Here is a 19,776-nt window from a genome sequence, read left to right as displayed (position 1 = left end):
ATTTTTGGACTAAGTTTTCCTGTGCTTTGTCGAAGTTCTCCCTGAGAGCAATAAAAGGTCTGCCCTGAGACCTGAGGTGTGCTTTTCCTTTATGTTAGATGGTTCCCAAATTTTATTCCAATTATGAGGTGGTCACTGTTGTAAGACAGGAAAATATGGGACCTCCAGTGACATTTAGGATTGAAATGCATTCTGTTTCCTTTATAAAAAAATAACATAAACATGGTCAGTAGTTGAGATTGTCAAGAAAGTGACTTACCATAATAGGTCTTCTGGAAAAGGCTTAGTAGTAATTAGAAGGAAAAGGTAGCTAATTAACAGCTCTCATCAAGCTATAAAATGCTTGGATTGTGTATGAAATTTGAGAGTATCTGAGCCTTCTTATTGGGTCTCACCTATTCTTTGTTAAAATGTTTGGTAGCTTAGGGTGCCTGCCTGGCTCAGTCAGTAGAGCATGTAGCTCTTCTTGATCTCGGGGTTATAGGTTCCAGCCCCATGTCTGGTATAGAGATTACTTAAAAATAAAATGTTAAAAAAATTTTTTGATAGTTCTCAAAGGCTTAGAATTTAACTAGAGCAGTCATTTTCAATCTTTGATCTCCTGAATCCATTTTTCACCAGAAAGCTTATGAGGAACTGCATTATATAAAACAGATATAAGGAAGCTTACATTTGGGAGAAGATGGTAGGACTTTTCCATCCTCCATTTTTAAATCCATTCTTCACCCAAGCAACCTTCCCAAGTTTCCCCATATCCTTCTTGTCACCTTAGGACTTTGATAAAAGCCAAGAGACAAACCTTTATACATTTAAAGAAAGATTTTCTGTCTTTTAGCATGTAGAAAAATCATATATAGGCAGAGAAGTAATGAAATAAATACTGAAGACATACTTACTTCATGTTAAGTACGTGAAAACTAAGACTATGTTCATGTTTCAGCTGTCAGAGCTGATAAATTTATCTGGTACTCATAGAGGCCCAAGCTGGCCCTTTAAACAAGAGAGTTAAATATAAATACTCTTGGGTTTCTAAAATGGCAAGGGAAGAAAATTCTTCCATTGTCATTGTTGTTCTGTGTTTTTGCTGTGTTGGTGGCTACTCATCTTAGTCAAATCATAGGAAAAGTAGTCGAGTAATTTTTAATGCTGTTTCTAGTAAGCCTTGCTCAGGATTCGCCTTGCAAAGTTTATAATAAGGTTTTAAAGCGGAAGTTACAGGTTGGAATCAGTGGAGAACAGAGCAAGATGAACATAATTATTTTCTGCAGCTACATAGAAATATAAATAAATAGTGCTTTGTGAGTTTGGAAAAGATTCTTCAGGACCTCAATCGATTGATTGCACTTACACAGAATTTCAAAAAAGTGAACACAAGAGAACAAAATTCAGAAGACCACAATTTCCTAGTAGTTTATCTAGAAACTATTACAACAATGAGTGTTACTACTACTACCAGAGTAGTATCTCAGAAAAGTTTTGTCATCAGTGTTTACTTTTTTTTTTTTTTTAAGATTTTATTTATTTATTTGACAGACAGAGATCACAAGTAGGCAGAGAGGCAGGCAGAGAGAGAGGGGGGGAGGCAGGCTTCCCGCTGAGCAGAGAGCCCGATGCGGGGCTCGATCCCAGGACCCTGGGATCATGACCTGAGCTGAAGGCAGAGGCTTTAACCCACTGAGCCACCCAGGCGCCCCAGCGTTTACTATTTTTTAAATGATTTTTATTATTTATTTACAAGAGGAGATACATATTTTAGAGAAATTGACCTCATGCATATTTTCTAATAAATTTTCTCACATCTTTTCTGAACAATTGAGTTACACATAAGTAAACAACCAAACATATTGTTCAAGAAACACAAGGAATGCAGTGATTACAAAAGGAAACTGTTGAAAAATGCTAATGGAAGTCAGATGGAACAGAGGGAGTAAGTGCTCCTGATACTTATTTTTTTTACAGATTTTATTCATTTATTTAACAGAGAGAGAGACAGTGAGATAGGGAACACAAGCAGGGGAGTGGCAGAGAGCCTAATGGGGGACTTGATCCCAGGACCCTGGGATCATGACCTGAGCCGAAGGCACATGCCTAATGACTGAGCCACCCAGGCACCCCTCCTGATACTTATTTTAAACACCAGGCTTGGGGCACCTGGGTGGCTCAGTTGGTTAAGCCTCTGCCTTCACCTTGGGTCATGATCTCAGGGTCCTGGGATCGAGCCCCACATTGGGCTCTCTGCTCAGCAGGGAGCCTGCTTCCCCACCTCTCTCTGCCTGCCTCTTTGCCTACTTGTGATCCCTCTCTGTCAAATAAATAAATAAAATCTTGAAAAACAAAACAAAACACCCAGGCTTTCCATAAACTAGCAGGCTTCTTCATCTCCAAAGTGAAAGGTCCTATGGCCAATAATTATAATTTTAAAATTTCAAATATGAAATATTGCATTTGAAAATATTCAGCTTAATTTCATCTTTTATTTACATATCTATTGAACCACCTCAAAGAGAAGAAGAAAATGTTAAAGCCTTGAATAAAGACTGTTATTTAGGAATTAATAATTCAATGTATGCTCACCCTTCAGTAGTCATGCCTCTGTTCCATATTTTCTCTGGCTGGGAGATCATAGAATTCTTTATTATTGGCTATGTCAGGCATTTCAATTTTGAATTCTAAAATATGTCGGTAACTTTATGTATTCTCTGCTCATTTATTAATCAGTTATTAGAAATTGGAAGATTCGTATTAAATTGTCATGATGCCACAGTAGACAGTCCTTCACAGGTTTAAAGCCAAAGACTTGGCATCTTATACATTTCTCCCCGTTCCTTCTTCAGCAGGCACGGTCAAGATTTTGTGAGAAATTGTTTGGAGGTGTATACAGAGATAGTGACTGCAACTCTTTTCCCTGTGTGGCTTTACGTCCCTGGAAGAGAGAAGTGGTTTCTTCCCTCTGGAGTCAAGGACCGAGTTGCAGATGGCTGATAAAACCTATTATGTGTTTAACACTGCTTGGTGTACGACAGACTCTTCACGAATTATCCCCATAATTGCTCATAAATAGCTTTTTTCCTTCTAAAAACTCTAGGTATTTTTAAGCATTACCATCTTTAGTAATTTCCAGTGCAGTGATGATTATGGTTTCATGAACTTTGGCTTTTTGTACCTGATACTTAACACTCCCAAAGGCCAAGGCTTGGCCCTGTTCCATTAGTAAGCATCATTTGCTTATGGCTACATTTTCTCCTGAAACATCGCAGCTCATTTTTTTTTTTTTTTTCCATCCTAACTTTAAAACTATTGCTTCAAGAAATTCAACTGGAGAATCACTTGGGAATTTAAAGGAATGAGTTATTGACCCTTCGGAAAATGTCAGCATTCTGTCTGTTTCTCTAACATCCAAAGATGATTTTCTTTTCCTCAGCCAAGTGATTTGTGGACTAGTGGATCACTTAATTTACGATTTTTAGGTGCTTCACTTGTGAAAAGTGACGGTGATGTTTTCTAATTGATTTTGTTATTCCAGTAGAGATCCGGGATTGGCTTCACAACCTGACTTTGCTTTTTATTGCCCCACGTGCCTCCTAGGGGTTCTCCTTATTTTTCTGAGTTAAAATAGCAAATCTCCCCTCACAGTACTCTGGTGTACTCTACCACTTTTTCTAAGAAATACTTAAATATGTTCTCAATCTACAGTTACAGTAAGTGGCACTGGCTAGTGATTTGATTTGAGAATTGAGACTATGGTCTGGATTTACTCTTTATGCATTAACACAGGTCAAATGGACAGGGACTGCATTTTAAGTCCGTAATGGAAGGCTGAAGGCTGTCTTAAACCAATCATATCAGTTTTACCCATGACTGATTGATCCCTGGGGGCAGAGCCCTGGAAGCATTTGTCTTCCATGAATGGACTCTATAGAGCCTGGAGTTTCATTCATAAAATGGAGACTGAAAGGAAACACACGCGCGCACACACAGGCGCGCACACACATACACACGCTCTCACTCTCTGGAATGTCCATTTATACAGAGCTGAAGGGTGTCGTGTTCCATCAGCTGCTGCTTTTGCCAGTTGGCTGGAAGTAATGATTAATGCTCATTGGTTCTGCCTGCATGTAACCCAACACTATTTATGGCCTTGCAGTGTTCCTAATGTATAGTGAATGAGAAGACAACATTCTCAAATCAGAAACATAAACAGGAACTGGTGGGTCTGAATTCCATTCAAATATGTCATTTCAGCCACACAGTGTTTGTCTAACTTGGATTTTACAGGCAGGAAAGGGGGAAGGGAGGGATAATCTGCTTGTGACTTGTACTAGCATCAAAAAAGGGAATTAAAAAGGGAAGGGGGGAGAGGACGTTTATAGTGTGGGATTTTTAGTTTCTTTTTAAAGAAAATCATCAGGATGCTTTGGCCCAGAACAGCTTATTGCAAGTGGACGAAATGAACATACAACTGTCTTATGTGGGCAACTAAGATTGGAAATTAAATGTTTTAAGGATGCATATTTGGATCTGTGTGTGTGTGTGTGTGTGTGCACGTGTGCACGTATGTGTGTTTCATGAACGTGAAAAAGAGAGGTAAGAGAAATATGATTTATTTTTTAGAAAGTATTTGAATGTAGATTTTTAAGTATAGAATGTGGTTACAGAATTTTTTTTTTATTTACAGGATTTGTATATTTCAGTGAGTTAACTATTTAATAGTTTAGAGGAAAAGGAAGACTTATTTCCATAAAATATTTTTACCTATCACATGAATAACTTAATGAAACCTTTTCAAGGAATTTTTATCATATTAAATAGATGATTATGGTTTTTACCACGTGTACGTAAGAGAGTTTTTTAAGTTAATTGCTCCGAATACTGTCTGGAAACATTTACAAGGAGTGATATTCAGAGATAGATGTGAAAAGCAACCAAAACAAAACCGAGAGAAAGACAATCATGTGTCATTGTCATTTATTGACCATTTTCTTAAATTTCAAGAAGAATCTTGGAATATTCCATCCTGGGGACGCTTCGTTTCAGTGTGTGGGCCTTCACCGTGCACTGCTTCACCCGTATGTTTTTGTTATTCTTAGCAATAAAAAACAAAACCACCCACTTTGTATGACACTGGGAACATTACACTGAATTCTGGGCCCAGTGACTCTTTACTCTCTTTGTCCGATCAAGCATGTTTTGTTGTACCTTTTATCCTTCGTCTCATTTATAAAAAGGGGCATGTAATTCCTTTACCTTTCTGTTTTTGTAAGGATTAGATATGATTATGTTTGTAAAATTACTCATATCTATAGTAGTAGGGGTCCAGGCAAGACTAAGGGATTTCTGTCCGTTTGATTTTTATCTTGACTCCTACTAGAGATTTCCTGAAAGACTGCTAGTCCTTGAATAAGGTGCCATTATGATTTCTAATGTTTACAAACACCGTTTATGGGAGGCTAGAGGATAAGACAAAGTGAGAGATATTCTTCGGCGAAGAGTGTCCTATTGTGTAAGACCAACAAGATATTGTACTATTAGGCTGATGACAGAGTGAAGCCATCACACAGAACTCCATACTAGTATTATTCATGTTCAAAGCAAGTAGAATAAATATCTGAATATTGCTGTGATACAAAAGGAGATGAAAGGGAGAGGACACAGCATTCATGATGTGTTTGGTTCACATCATGTAGATTCCAGAAGGGGAACGATTCAGTATTGAAACTCAGCATCAAAACGTCCCCCTCTTCAGAATTCTTTTGTGACCCCATGTTAGCAACTAATGGCATCTTTTCTTATATTTTCTTTTAAGCTTTGGTAAACTGTTACAGTAATATCTAGTAAAGGGTCAAAGTTACAATTGTCCTTATATTTCCTCTCACCTCAATTTTATTTTTGACTCTAACTTAGTATAACCTCACAGGCTTGTAAAACTTATAAAATTGTCAGCCTGCTAGATCATATAAGTTAAACCTGAATCTGGTCATTATTTGTGTAGGATACTGTTTCCCCCTGAAACCCACATGCTTACAAGAGAAGTTTGTGGTCTTAGAGCAATACTATTCTATGCTGTTACTTCATGTTACATAGCCTTTATGTTTTTAAATCTTTTTTTTTTTTTTAAGATTTTATTTACTTATTTGACAGAGAGAGATCACAAATAGGCAGAGAGGCAGGCAGAGAGAGTGAGAGGGAAGCAGGCTCCCCGCTGAGCAGAGAGTCCGATGCGGGACTCTATCCCAGGACCCTGAGATCATGACCTGAGTTGAAGGCAGCGGCTTAACCCACTGAGCCACCCAGGCGCCCCGCCTTTATGTTTTTAAAAGTAACCTGAATGCAGATAATAGTACTACTTTTTTTTTTTTTTTTTTATATCTTGCAAACACTACGCTATAAAGACTGACATGGTACTCTTTCTGTCCTCAGAGTCTATCAACAATAGATGCTGTATCTCTGAGCTGTAGTGGAAGAGAATATCTCTGTAGATTTTACATTATTTATATTTGCAGTTTACCAAAAATCCTAATGAAAAAGATCCCATCGAAGTGTGAATGAGGTCATACTAAATTCATCCATCTCAAGATTTCAGCCAACTCCAACTTTTTTCTTTTTTTATAGGAGGCTCAGTGACTAAGATGTTATTACATCCATGTAGAGCTTTTGTGACTGATGACAAACAGGTCTTAAAAAACTTCATTTTTGTGCCATCCCACTTGCCTTCTTTCTCAAGTGAATTAGACATACTCATTATGGGCCTTATTTTTAGAGTTAATCACTTTTAGATTTGTTCTATCATAGAGCGATCACATGGGCGTAAAAAAATTCCTTCCCCTTAGCATCCTTACCAGGAAACTTTATAAAATATAATTTTCTCGATTAGCTGTGTGATATCTATCTCGTTCAAAGTTTGCAAAATCAAATACTTCCAGGCTCGCACAGTATTTGATAATGAACAATTTCAGCAAATGATAGAGATGTGACATAGGGTCGTGGCAAATATTTTGTCTCCGATCTGGCCTAGTACAGCTCGTAGGTGCTTTCGGCAAACCATGCCCTGAAGGAGGCCGTTCCTTCTGTGCCCATGGGCAGCAGTACGTAAACCTGCCCATCGGAACAGGGTGTAGCGCGATCAAGTGTGCAAAGTCAAAACCCCCCTTTGTGGTCAAAGCTTCCGTAAAGCTCCCCAAATCAGTGCTGTATTTCCCAATATGGCTTTAAGATGCAAGAGACAGAAGAATTAACTTTTTAGTTTCATACCTGAATATCTTAATTTAAAGGCAGTTTTCACAGTGTTACTAAAGTGAAGACTAATCAAATCAGATAATTCGGGGTGTTAGTTTACTGTTCTTCTTAACTGCCCCTACGTTAACTAGCACATTAAAATGATGACAATGCTTTGCTGCTTTGAATTTTTGTAGCCTATTGGATCAGCTAATCATCCCCCGAGTTCATGTGTGACAAATTACAGGCAGTTTAGTTTCTGCAAGCTGACTGGGCCCATGCTAAGTGTCACGTTGTAGTGCTTTTTGATCCATGAGTTTCAAAATAATACAAAATCCTTTGTCTTAAATTTACATAATTCAAATTATAGGTTGGATTTAAAACGTTTTATTTTTTTATTTGAGAGAGACGGAGGGAACACGAGTGGCGGGTAGGGGCAGAGAAATGGGAACAGACAGGCTCCCCGCTGAGCACAGGACTCAGTGGGGGCTTGAGGTGGGTCTCCACATGGGGTTACACACCGAGTTCCATTCCAGGACCTGGGATCATGACCTGAGCCAAAGTCAGACACTTAACCTAGTGAGCCACCGAGGTGCCCGTGAATTTAAAACTTTTTAAACCAAAGCCATTTAGCAGCAAATATTGGGGCATAACATTGTAAATAGAAGCTCATAAGAAGTACCTCCAAATATTTTGAAAATGTAATGGAGATTCTCGCTTAAACCTGATAAATTGTAAATTTATAATGAATTTTAAATTGATATGTTTTAAATACCACAGATTCAGCCTTCTCAGTAAGTGTTTTAGGAACATCAGATTGAGATATAAAAATAGGGGCTCCTGGGTGGCTCAGTGGGTTAAGCCTCCGCCTCCGGCTCAGGTCAGGATCTCAGGATCCTGGGATCGAGCCCCGAATCGGGCTCTCTGCTTAGCGGGGAACCTGCTTCCCCCTCTCTCTCTGCCTGCCTCTCTGCCTACTTGTGACCTCTCTTTCTGTCAAATAAATAAATAAAACCTTAAAAGATATAAAAATAAAGACATAATTATTTTTAGTTTTAAGTACCTGTGGTTTACTCATTTTAAACACTCATGAGGGACACTTAAAAATAGTTTCTGTTATTAATGATAAGTACCATATATTGAATCCTCACTGTTGGCATTAAGTGAAACGTTGTCCTTATGGTCCCTCTCCCCAACCCTTTGAAGAATATCACATATTATTCCCATTTTACAGATGTGGAAGTTGAGAGTTGAAGATGTTAAATAACTAGCAAAATTTTATACTCCCATGAAATACCAGAACTGAGGTTCAAAACCAGGTCTGTTAGAAGACGAGGAGCCCATTTGTAATCATAGTGCTGTGCTCATGACCCTAACATTGTAAGGTACGGACACATAATAGAACAGTATAAACACGCTGTCAGAGTAACATTTGTGCAAAGGTTGAACTGCAGTTTGTTATTGTTGCTGAATTTTGTGAGCTTTATTCCATGAAATAACATGAATGCATGTGTGTGCAATGCCTCCACTCCCTGCCACAGAACATTTGCCTTTGAAGTCACCGCTTAGCTAGTTTGGTTCTTAGTTGAGCATTTAGCAAAAGTTAAAATGTACTGCCAAACTTCATTGGTTGGATTTTTTATTAGATAAGGTAGAAATGAAAGCAGCAGGCAATTTAATTAGCAGTAATTTTTCTGGGCAAGTCATTACTTTGATGAACTTCAGAGCAATGTTTATGGCTCCTAATTAACCATGTTAGTCATTTGATTGAATAATCACTTTGGAAATGTTTCTACAATTTGATTAGAGTCTGACCCACTCTGATAGTCATAAATTAACTGATACCACTTTAGGATAACATGACTTTAGTTACTTTAGGGGAATAAACTCCCCTTAGCTATATTTTTTCAGGCTTCTCTGGACTGTATAAAGGATACCGATTTTAAGGATAGACTGGATTTAAACAATGCTAGCTAAGTGTCTCAATTTTAAGAGCTAGATGTTAATTTTATTTACTCTGGAGTATCGTAAATAGTATTAAGAATGGTAAAAACACAATTATATTCTTATATATGTTTTTTTTTTTTTCCCCTAAATTACCATTCATGGCTTTGCTTAGAAGCTAGATCACAGGTTTGGTTTCTGGAACTGTAATGGAGGTTCTGGCTTTAGCCCATTATAAATCATTAATTTATTATGAATTTTAAATCACTATACTTTAAATGCCATATTGAGAAATAGAATTTATGAAAAAATATTACAGAATTAGCACAAGAAATAACAAATCATCAAAAAAAAAAGAAATAACAAATCATCAAGGTCAATAGATAGATACATGGGAATTAGTGAAATGGTCATCAAATTCGATCTTTGATGTCAAATGTTCAGGATCATGCTTATTTTCTATTATGTTAGAGTACTTCTGTAAGATGTTCCTTTGACTTTGCCTAGCGGGTTTCTCATAAATGCTTGAATTTCCTCTTCTCCTCTTTTTCTCCCCCTCTGGGGAGGAAAGACTACATTTAGTCACACTTATATATAATAGAGTTTAATCTCTATGTTTTCCTCTAGCCGCCTCCAGAGCCAGCCAGCTGTTTTTAGAGCCATACTCCAGCTGGGCAGCAGTCAGTAAAAGTATTTTGTGGCAGGGTGTCAACATTGGTACAACAAAATTCTTACCTCTAAACAGCTGCTAAGCTGATGGCAGAGTCATTAACACTGTCCCTACTAGGCCCAGCTGCTTGGAGGGTCCTATGCCTGGCAATAAATCAACATAACATTAAACATGAATTTGAAGTACCACTGGTTAAAAAGTATGGATAAAATGGATTGCTAGCTCTTTGGTAACCCAGAAGTTCAACTGCCCTGCAACCCCATTATAAGTTTCCTGATACCAGGAAATAAGATCAACTCTGTCTTTTATAGGGTCAGAATTATATACTAGATCATATGTAATATAAAGAAGGCATGGTGTTCTAAAATGTTTGATAATGAGTTTTATATTGTTTTCAACTCATAAGCTATTGATTTCTACATACTTTTAAGTGTTATAGCTATTAGGAAGCGCCATTAAGCTATTTTTGACTAAAGCCACGTAAACTTTTTTTCTGTGAAAAATTATCTCATATTTTGGTTGACATTAATACCAGGCAAATTTTTTAAAAATCAGATACACTTTAAAAATGGAACATTCCAGACCAAGGAAGAGTGGCCTTTAGGCCAAATAAATAGTGCTAATTATCTGTTACAACGTGAAAGTCTGTGGATGGTTAGTTAAGAAGACATTAGGGTCTTTAGCTCCCAATTCATGTAAGTGTTCTTTGTTACTTGTTCAGAAATCATGTATTTGCTACAAGTGGTAGAATGGAGGACAAACTCATATTAAATAGGACATTTGCCATATGTATTTTTTTATTAACATATAATGTATTATTTATTTTAGAGGTACAGGTCTGTGAATCATCAGTCTTACACAGTTCACAGCACTCACCATAGCACATACCCTCCCCAGTGACCATCACCCAGCCACCCTATCCCTTCCCCCTGCTCCCCTCCAGCAGCTCTCAGTTTGTTTCCTGAGAGTAACAGTCTCTTATGGTGTGTCTCCCTCCCCACCCCACCTTGTTTCATTTTTCCCTCCCTTCCCCCCACGAACCCCTGCCCTGCCTCTCTTGTATAAGTTTATTTTTTTATATGTTTAAAGTTTCAAAAACTTGAGTATACATACAGAAGATAGAATTAATTCAGTCACATGTAATTATACCTTCCTATAGAGTCTGTGTATATTCTGTACAGGGTTGGGCCCAAGTTCATGGGACCTAAAACATAATATTTGGGGAACATTCTGAAAGAAAAAGAAAAAGAAACAGCATCTACGAATGTGCAGGGCGTTAGGAGGGATTGCTCTAAGTGGAGGGTCCATCCTGTGGCTTCAGTGGCTTCAGCAGAAATCAGGCTCTGGTCATGTGAGTGACATTCTATTCAGAATCAAAGAACTTGAGCCAATAATAGACTTTAGATGACATCTGATCCGACACTTTATTTTATATAAGCTTAGATACAGAATGGCTTACCTAAAGTCATTTAGGCTTATTAGTAATAAGTTAAGGACTCAAATTTTAATCTTTTGTCTCCTAATCTGTATGTCTGCCCTTTTCCCTTTATCTAAGGTACTTAACACGTTAAATACACAGCCATCACTGTGACTCAAGTTTAACCATTAACCAGGTTTATTTTCTCAGTGATGAGTTAACTTGGTCAGGTAGGCAAGGCCTTACTCCTAACATCATAATGGTGTTTGCTATGAAATTGTTGGATTTCTGTTTTATAGTCCCATTTGTTTTGATTACAACCTGTGTGCTTAACAAAATAAAAAGGCAATCATACTTTTTTCTGGGGGTGAAAAATAGCAATAACCTTAAAAGGCTGGAGTAATTTTAAGAGATGTGGCAATTTTGTCTTTTCGTAATAATTTCTACCAGTGTTCATGAAAATAAACCATGACTGAATCTTTGTTGATCTTTGCTTTGAACACCAAGGATATACAGACTTATCCCATAATTGCCCCCAAATATAGCTTTACTCATGACACCATTTGTTTCAAGGTCACTCTTACATTCATCTGGGGTTACAGGAGAGCCATCTTTCAGTAAATGTGGATAAAACTTTGAATTTACAAGCCTGTTGGAGAGAATCTGTGTCCGCCCTGATATGCTTCTCATTTTTCCCTTTCTTTTCTTTTCTTTCTTTCTTTTTTTTTTTTTTTAGATTTTTTTTTTTTTATTTATTCATTTGACAGAGAGAGAGAGATCACAAGTAGGCAGAGGCAGGCAGAGAGAGAGGGGGAAGCAGGCTCCCTGCCGAGCAGAGAGCCCGATGTGGGGCTCGATCCCAGGACACTGGGATCATGACCTGAGCTGAAGGCAGAGGCTTTAACCCACTGAGCACCCAGACGCCCCTTTCTTTTTTTTTTTTTAAGATTTATTTATTTATTTTAGAAAATGAGAGAGAGTGATATAGCTGGGAGAGGGTCAGAGGGGGAGAAGGTCAAGCAGACTCCGTGCTGAGCTTGGAACCCAACGCAGGGCTCGATCTTACAACCCTGAGGTCATGACCTCAGCTGAAATCTAAGTTGGGCACTTAACCGACTGAGCCAGCCAGGTGCCCCTTGTTTTTCCATTTCCTGTGTGGGCCCTGTCTGAAATGTTAACTCTGGTTGGAAGCTCCCTTCATGGAGACTCATGTCAGTTTTTCTTATTTTCCTGTCTGCACTCTTGTCTATTGGTACCAGCACATTTTCAGCTCCAAACTTCTCTGACTGATGTTGTTTCTTCTTTCAGAAGTGCCTAGCTGCCACTCCATTTATATGAGGCAAGAAGGCTTCCTGGCTCATCCCAGCAGAACAGAAGTTAAGTTTACTGTTATTGAAATTCCTTGTAAATATGGTCAACATTATCATACATACCAAAGATCCAGTAATTTGATTAATCATTATGTTTTATGGGAAAAATCACTGTTGTTCCCTAAACCACTGTTTTAAAGCTTTATCTTTTTAAAGTAAAAGGAAGATGTTTCAGGTCATGTTATCTTGAATTTGGTTGTTAACATGAGTCATGTGTGTATAAACAGCTGAAAAGTGGATTTCTGTGTTCTTTTTTTTTTTTTGCCAACAACCACATCGTTTTAAAATAGAACATGTGCTTTATAGATTAGCCTACCTTCCTACTCTCCACTGAAATGAATCTTCGAGGAATTTCAGTTTTGCTTTAAGAACTAAGTCTGTGTTTTGAAATAAAAGAGAGTAGATTTAAATATATTTGCCTTTATATATCCTGGATTTTTCATTTTTAGACAAGTAATTGTGAAGAATGGGATTTCACATAAGAGGCCTACAGGAGTTTTTATTGTGCATGTGTTCACAGTAACCATGGTGGGAAAGCTTTGCTCTAATGGACTTTGATACCTTCAAAGTAATGGATAAAAAGGATCTTCTCTAGATAAATTACCTATTAAGGTGTTTCTGGAAATACGTGCATGATTCATGACATAAGTGTTCTGTGTCTTCAGTAGGATGACATAGGTGCATCTTTTTAGGTTAGGTCTAATACTGGTTTTTTCAGATGAGTGATACTGACAGAAGTAAATGCTGATATTTAAAGAAGAGTATAATAAGCTGGTAAATCCAGAATATTTGGGACCAAAAATTTAGCAGAAATCCACTGTAATTATTGTCACTGCTATTGGTAATACTATGTGCTCACCATAGAAACCAGTACATCTAGGAAAGAAAACTGTGACTAAAGAATATGAACTTTCTTACTGGTGATTAAAGACGACAGCAGTTCATTGAAGGTCATAGTCAAGGATATATGGGGGAGAAAAAGAGTGTAAAAGCTGTTGATTTATTTTGCATTTTTCCTGTGGACTTAGTTTTGTTAAAGGATAAAAAGGAAAGTTTAAAAGAAAATTTAAAACTGTTTTGGCTGTTGAAGATGAAAACATGAGGCTAGCCTAGCTAAATATTTCTCCAGGGAAGTAAGAGGTAAACTGAATGTGTTTCAGTTTATCAGGGTACTGCGCAAGGTAAATATAAGTAACTCATCTTGATTTTCCTCCTGTCTCATGAATAACAAAACTTGGAAGAAAATGAAAAAGGAGATGATATATTGTAATTTCTATATTTGCCAGCATTTACCTGCTCTGTGCTTGGGGTAGTAATAATACCCATATCTAATGTCATCTATCACTATGTGCCAGGTACTGTTCTACACGTGTGTATATTAAATCAGTTAATCCTCACAACAACCCCTTTAAGATAGGTGATTTATTATCATTCCCATTTTACAGGTGAGGAAACAGAGACACACAGGCTATGTATTGTGCCTAAGGTCACAGAGCTGAAAAATGGCAGAGTCCTTTTCTACCCCAATTTTTGTGTTAATGGCTACATTTTAAATTGCTCGTGAGTTTCATTTGTATCACGAATAAATGTATCCTGTTTCCTCCCACAGGCTGTATGTTTGAGAAGGGCCCCAGGCAGTTTTACGATGACACCTGTGTTGTCCCAGAGAAATTTGATGGTAGGTTTCTCATTGTGCTGCAGGTTCGATATTTTTTTTTAGGAGGGAGTGGAGAGATCACCCTCCACTCTTCTGAAGCAGTTGACATTCCTGCTTGAAGGTTCTTTCTTTCTTTCTTCCTTTCTTTCCTTCTTTCTTTCTCTTTAAGATTTTTATTTATTTGACAGAGAGAGACACAGCAAGAGAGGGAACACAAGCAGGGGGAGTGGAAGAGGGAGAAACAGGCTTCCCACTGAACAGGGAGCCTGATGCAGGGCTCGATCCCAGGACCCCTGGATCATGACCTGAGCCGAAGCCAGACGCTTAATGACTGAGCCGCCCAGGCACCCCCCCAACTTGAAGATTTCTATGCATGTCACTTATAACGCATTCAACTCTTGCTGAACTTTACCTGTTATAAATTCTCCCTTCCTTCCCCTATTCAGAAGCTTTTTTTTTTTGTCCTGTGAGAGATCTCATTTTTATTTATTTTATTTTTTTAAGATTTTATTTATTTATTGACAGAGAGTGAGAGAAGGAACACAAGCAGGGGGAGAGGACGAAGCAGGCTCCCTGCTGAGCAGCCCCATGTGGGGCTCGATCCCAGGACCCTGCCATCATGACCTGAGCTGAAGGCAGATGCTTAACGGCTGAGCGACCCAGGCGCCCTTGAAATCTCATGTTTAAAGACAGAACCAGAGAGTATCGTTCTTGCTGAGCTTTGTGTAGAGTACGAGGTGTCTTTCCATTGCCCTGCTGAGCACATGCAGCTTATTCGAGATTTATTGAAAGCTGATCCCGTAATTAACAAAGCAGAACAGAAAGCATGCAAGTGTGGATACACGGATGACTAATGCAGCCTCTCTCCTTTTATTATTTGAGAAAAGATGTATTATGGAACACAGGAACAACATAGCTGCCCATTTAGTTAGTGATCGCTAGTCCTTCTCTTAGAGTTTTTCCTTTTTTTTTTTTTCCCCTGGGAAGATGTTCATTACTAATGTGCAGTTACTTTGTAATTGCTTAAGATGGAGTTAGGAAAGCATTTGCTTTTTAATATCCCTCACTTTTGCAGTGAAAAGGTCCCAGGTTTTAAAAATGAGTGTCAAGTTAGATAGACTTTTTTGTTGTTTTTTTTTTTTCCTCTTGACTAAAGTGGCAAAAGTCAGCATCTATGAGGAAGCTTCGGGAAAAGTGAACAGTTAATTGATTTAGTGGTTCTTCAGAGCGGTCTCCCTATTTCCTGCTTTGATTGTCTAACAGGAAATGAGCAGGGACCCTCTGATTAGCTGATTGCACGAACTTTGGGGATCATGGCTGTAATGACTTTGTAGCCTTCAGAAGTTTTTAATTGTCATTATTATTTTTTAAAGATATTTATTTATTTATTTATTTGACAGACAGAGATCACAAGTAGGCAGAGAGGCAGGCAGAGAGAGAGAGGAGGAAGCAGGCTCCCTGATGAGCAGAGAGCCTGATGCGGGGCTCGATCCCAGGACCCTGGGATCATGACCTGAGCCGAAGGCAGAGGCTTTAACCCACTGAGCCACCCAGGTGCCCCTAATGGTCATTATTTAAACAGCGAAGTACATGCTCACATTGCTTCTCCATTTTTCATTAGTTGCTTGAAGACTCTTCTGTTCCTGAGGTTTTTGCTACTCTGGTCCTTCTCCGAAAGAATGATAATTTGGGGAATATCTGTTTCCTGAGTCTTCCTTTAAATGGCTAAATTGATTCAAGGTCACAGGGTTAAGCTCCAGTCAGAGTCACTTTTTTGGCCTTATTCCAAATAGATGTTAGTTTTAAGCTTGGAGCGCCAGTGTGGTTTGTGATGCGATCAGCCAAGCGTCACAAGTCTTAAAATACAGCCTTTTCTCTCAAGACAAAGCATAAAGCCTTCCCTCTGTGGAGTGACCTCCATCAGTTTTTTGTTTTGTTTTGTTTCTCATTTTCAGTAAGCTTAACATTTTAAGCCATCTTGATTACCAGGATGGGCATATAAGGAAGTAAAATCAGCTCGTAACTACCAATAGGGTTATGATATAATCTAACAGGCCTAAGTCACACTGATGTTTAGGGAAGCAATCTGTCTTGATTACTTATTCCCTTTGACTTTGAAATATTTTTCAGTTTCGTACTAAGAGACTTGTATTTTGGAAGATAGTATTAGTTTTTTATTTTATGAGAAATAGAGACCAAGGGAATAGGAAAGCAAAGGGTTATTTTTTCATTGACAAGGCTGGTATAGTCCATCACATTTACAAGCAGAAGCAATCTAGAGATTATAAAATTTGACAGAGTTTCACTCACTCTGCATAATTGCTCAGTTAACCCCGTGTAGAAATTTGTTAAGTCTCAGAAGGAAAAAACTAAGATAGGGGCGCCTGGGTGGCTCAGCGGGTTAAAGCCTCTGCCTTCGGCTCAGGTTGTGATCCCAGGGTCCTGGGATCGAGCCCCGCATCGGGCTCTCTGCTCGGCAGGGAGCCTGCTTCCCCCTCTCTCTCTGCCTGCCTCTCTGCCTACTTGTGATCTCTGTCTGTCAAATAAATAAATAAAATCTTAAAAAAAAAAAACACTAAGATAAATAAAACTGTCATCGACATCAATATGAAGAGACACTTCTGTGTTATCTAGCTTAGACCAAAATGGCATGATGATTTCTAGCAGCTAGTGACTGAATAATTTTATTTTGGTCGTGGTTTTTAAAGTGTTGTTCTTTCTGTAATTATTTTAAGAGGTATATGTATGTTAACCAAAGGAAAGGTTTAAGAAAGCCTCTGATTTGGTTTGTTTTATAATTCACACTTACTCTGAATAGATTGGCTTGATTATATTATCTCTGAATTGTTTCTAGGGTGTAGAAGAAAAATCTGTGCCTTAACAATGATATGTTTGTAGGGCCCTAGACATTTTATCCCCAGTGTGACCAGTTCCACATATTTTGGGGGATGGTTGGCTGGAGGTAGATGTAAATAATCAGGAGTTATGACTGAGTTTTTGTTTGTTTGGTAAAAACAAGATAACCAGATTTATACCAGAAGAATTACAACAGTAACACCCTTATTGCTATAATCTACTTAATAGGTTTTTACACTATGTATAAATAACAAATAAATGTAACACAAACCAGCCTTTCTTGATTAAAAATATAGATTTACAGAAAGCTCCTGTATATGTGTTTTTAGATTGCACTTGAGAAAAAGACTTGCAAGCTAAATTGACGTGACTGAAATGCAAATAAGAGATAAAGAAAAATGAAGGAATTTTTATTCCTGCCAGTTAAGGAAGTGGTAGTGCCAGTATGAAGGTGTGGGGAAAAGGTGGTATAATAATAATCCAATATGCCCTGAATTATTATGAGATTTTACTAATTTATATAAAGTATAGATTACTTAACTCAGAGTTTAAGAATAAATTTCCTTTGAGATGGGACACCTGGGTGGCTCTGTCAGTTGAGTCCAACTCTTGATTCGGGCTCAGGTTGTGATCTCAGGGTCGTGGGATCAAGTCCCACATCGGGCTCAGCGTGAGTCTAGGTGGGATTCTCTCCCTTTCCCTCTGCTCTTTTTCTCTCTCATATAAATAAATACATCGGTGAAAATAAGTAAATGAATAAATGAAAGAGTAAATTTGCTTTGAAATATTTGCAATAAAATTTGCAGTTTTTTTCCATGTGTCTTTGCGAATTATAGTTTGCAGAATTTGTACAAATAAAATGCCCAGGGCTTCGAATTGATTACTTCCTTTTCTGTGTTTCTTAGAGCAGGGAATAAAGTCATTAACAATAAAAACAAGAGGAAGTGGGATTGGATGATACGGTTTTTAAATAAATGATTTTGAAAACAAAGAGATAGTGGTACAAAATTTTAATAAGAAAATGACATTCATGGATTTACTCTATACCTGTTTGCATTTATTTTGACCCTCCCACGTTACATATAGTTGTTTGTAAGTTTGTACAGGTTCTTGGTTTACATTAAATCCTTTAAATGTTTTAAAGCCCCATTTAAAGTGGTGATGTTATATTTCACAGAAACCCATAAAGTGGTTGTGGTTTAACCATTTTCATGATTGGTTTAATGTAGATTTTAGGGAAATGTCATAATACTGCTCATAATAGAAACGTCAACATTTTTCCATGTAGGAGACATCAAACAGGAGCCAGGAATGTATCGGGAAGGACCCACATACCAGCGGCGGGGATCCCTTCAGCTCTGGCAGTTTTTGGTGGCTCTTCTGGACGATCCTTCAAACTCTCATTTCATTGCCTGGACTGGGCGAGGCATGGAGTTTAAACTGATTGAGCCTGAAGAGGTGGGTTTAGTAGCTTTTTGCTGGGAAAATTGGATATATTAAAATATAACGAAACATATGTTGATTAATATGCTGAAAATGTATTTTTTAAACATTTTAAAACATTAGTGAAACCTTCTGAATTAGAAAGTGTGCAAAGGAAAAAAAGAGTCTTCATTTAAAAGAAGAAAAGAACATGACCCCCGTGCACATGCAAATGGAGTATTTTCCTGAAGAACTTCTCAGTTCAATTTTCATTCTCTCCAGGTCTAGCTTGAGGATGAAAACCACTGTTATTATCACAGCATAACCCACCAGTAGCATTTTGGACCTCTATAGAAAGGTGACTTTTATGTAAAATGTTCGAATCTTACTAAAGGTGCTTTCTCGGTTACTATTAAAATTGACTTTAGTTTACATTAGTCAAGAAAGCAATGGATGACTTTTTCTTTTTTTAAGATTTTATTTATTTATTTGTCAGAGAGAGAAAGAGTGCACACAAGTGGGGGAGTGGCAGGCAGTGGAAGAAGCAGACCCCCCCTGAGCAAGGAGCTTGATGCGGGACTCGATCCTAAGACCCTGGGACCATGACCTGAGCCGAAGGCAGATGCTTGACCCAGTGAACCACCCAGGCACCCCTGGATGACTTTCAATTAACATGCCTATGCCCACTTATATTGGCTGTAGGGTCTAAATGCCTCAAAAACATGTAAAATCTAGGAAGATATCCAGCTATTTTTGAACCCAAAGTGATTAGTTTAGATTAGTATAGACTGGACATCTACAATCTAGGCTAATGGGCCCATACATATTAAAAGTTCCTGCCCTCTGAAAACGTACATTCATTCATAATCAGATAACATGTCCTTGTTTGATATCCAGAAAATAAGTCATCTTTCTTATTAAAGGGATGATCTGATTCAAATTTGTATTAAAAGAAGTTGGACCTAAGAGGAGCTAGTTAGCAGAGTTTTGTCTACTTCAGATTCTATCAGTACACTAGTAGTCTAGAGGGTTAGCTTTGCATTTCCATTGCCCTAACCAAACACCGAGGCACAGAGGGCTCAATATCAGAATTTGAAAATATCCGTATCTAGAATGGGCTAAGTAGTTGGGTGTTTGAATTTCATGGTGTGTCTAAGGCTTAATTTGTCAAAGGAAATTCATTTTTATGTAGATGTACTTAAATGATGTAAGTGAAAGACCCATAAAA

The 19,776-nt window shown here is 37.9% G+C and overlaps 1 protein-coding gene across 1 annotated transcript in view; it reads left to right on the top strand.

The window, feature by feature from the left end:
* Nucleotides 1-19,776, top strand: part of ETV1 (ETS variant transcription factor 1) — a gene marked incomplete at its 5' end in the record, with an annotated part of 88,123 nt that overhangs the window by 58,644 nt on the left and 9,703 nt on the right. The window contains 3 exons of the mRNA XM_080818833.1: nt 12,552-12,647; nt 14,223-14,291; nt 18,415-18,584. Coding sequence (XP_080674959.1) covers nt 12,552-12,647; nt 14,223-14,291; nt 18,415-18,584 — 335 coding nt within the window. The remainder of the gene's footprint in view (nt 1-12,551; nt 12,648-14,222; nt 14,292-18,414; nt 18,585-19,776) is intronic.

The sequence above is a fragment of the Martes martes genome (assembly GCF_963455335.1).
Source record: "Martes martes genome assembly, chromosome: 11".
Lineage (NCBI taxonomy): Eukaryota > Metazoa > Chordata > Mammalia > Carnivora > Mustelidae > Martes > Martes martes.
Note: the sequence above shows the minus strand (reverse complement) of the source record. Positions and strands in the feature narration are given on the sequence as shown.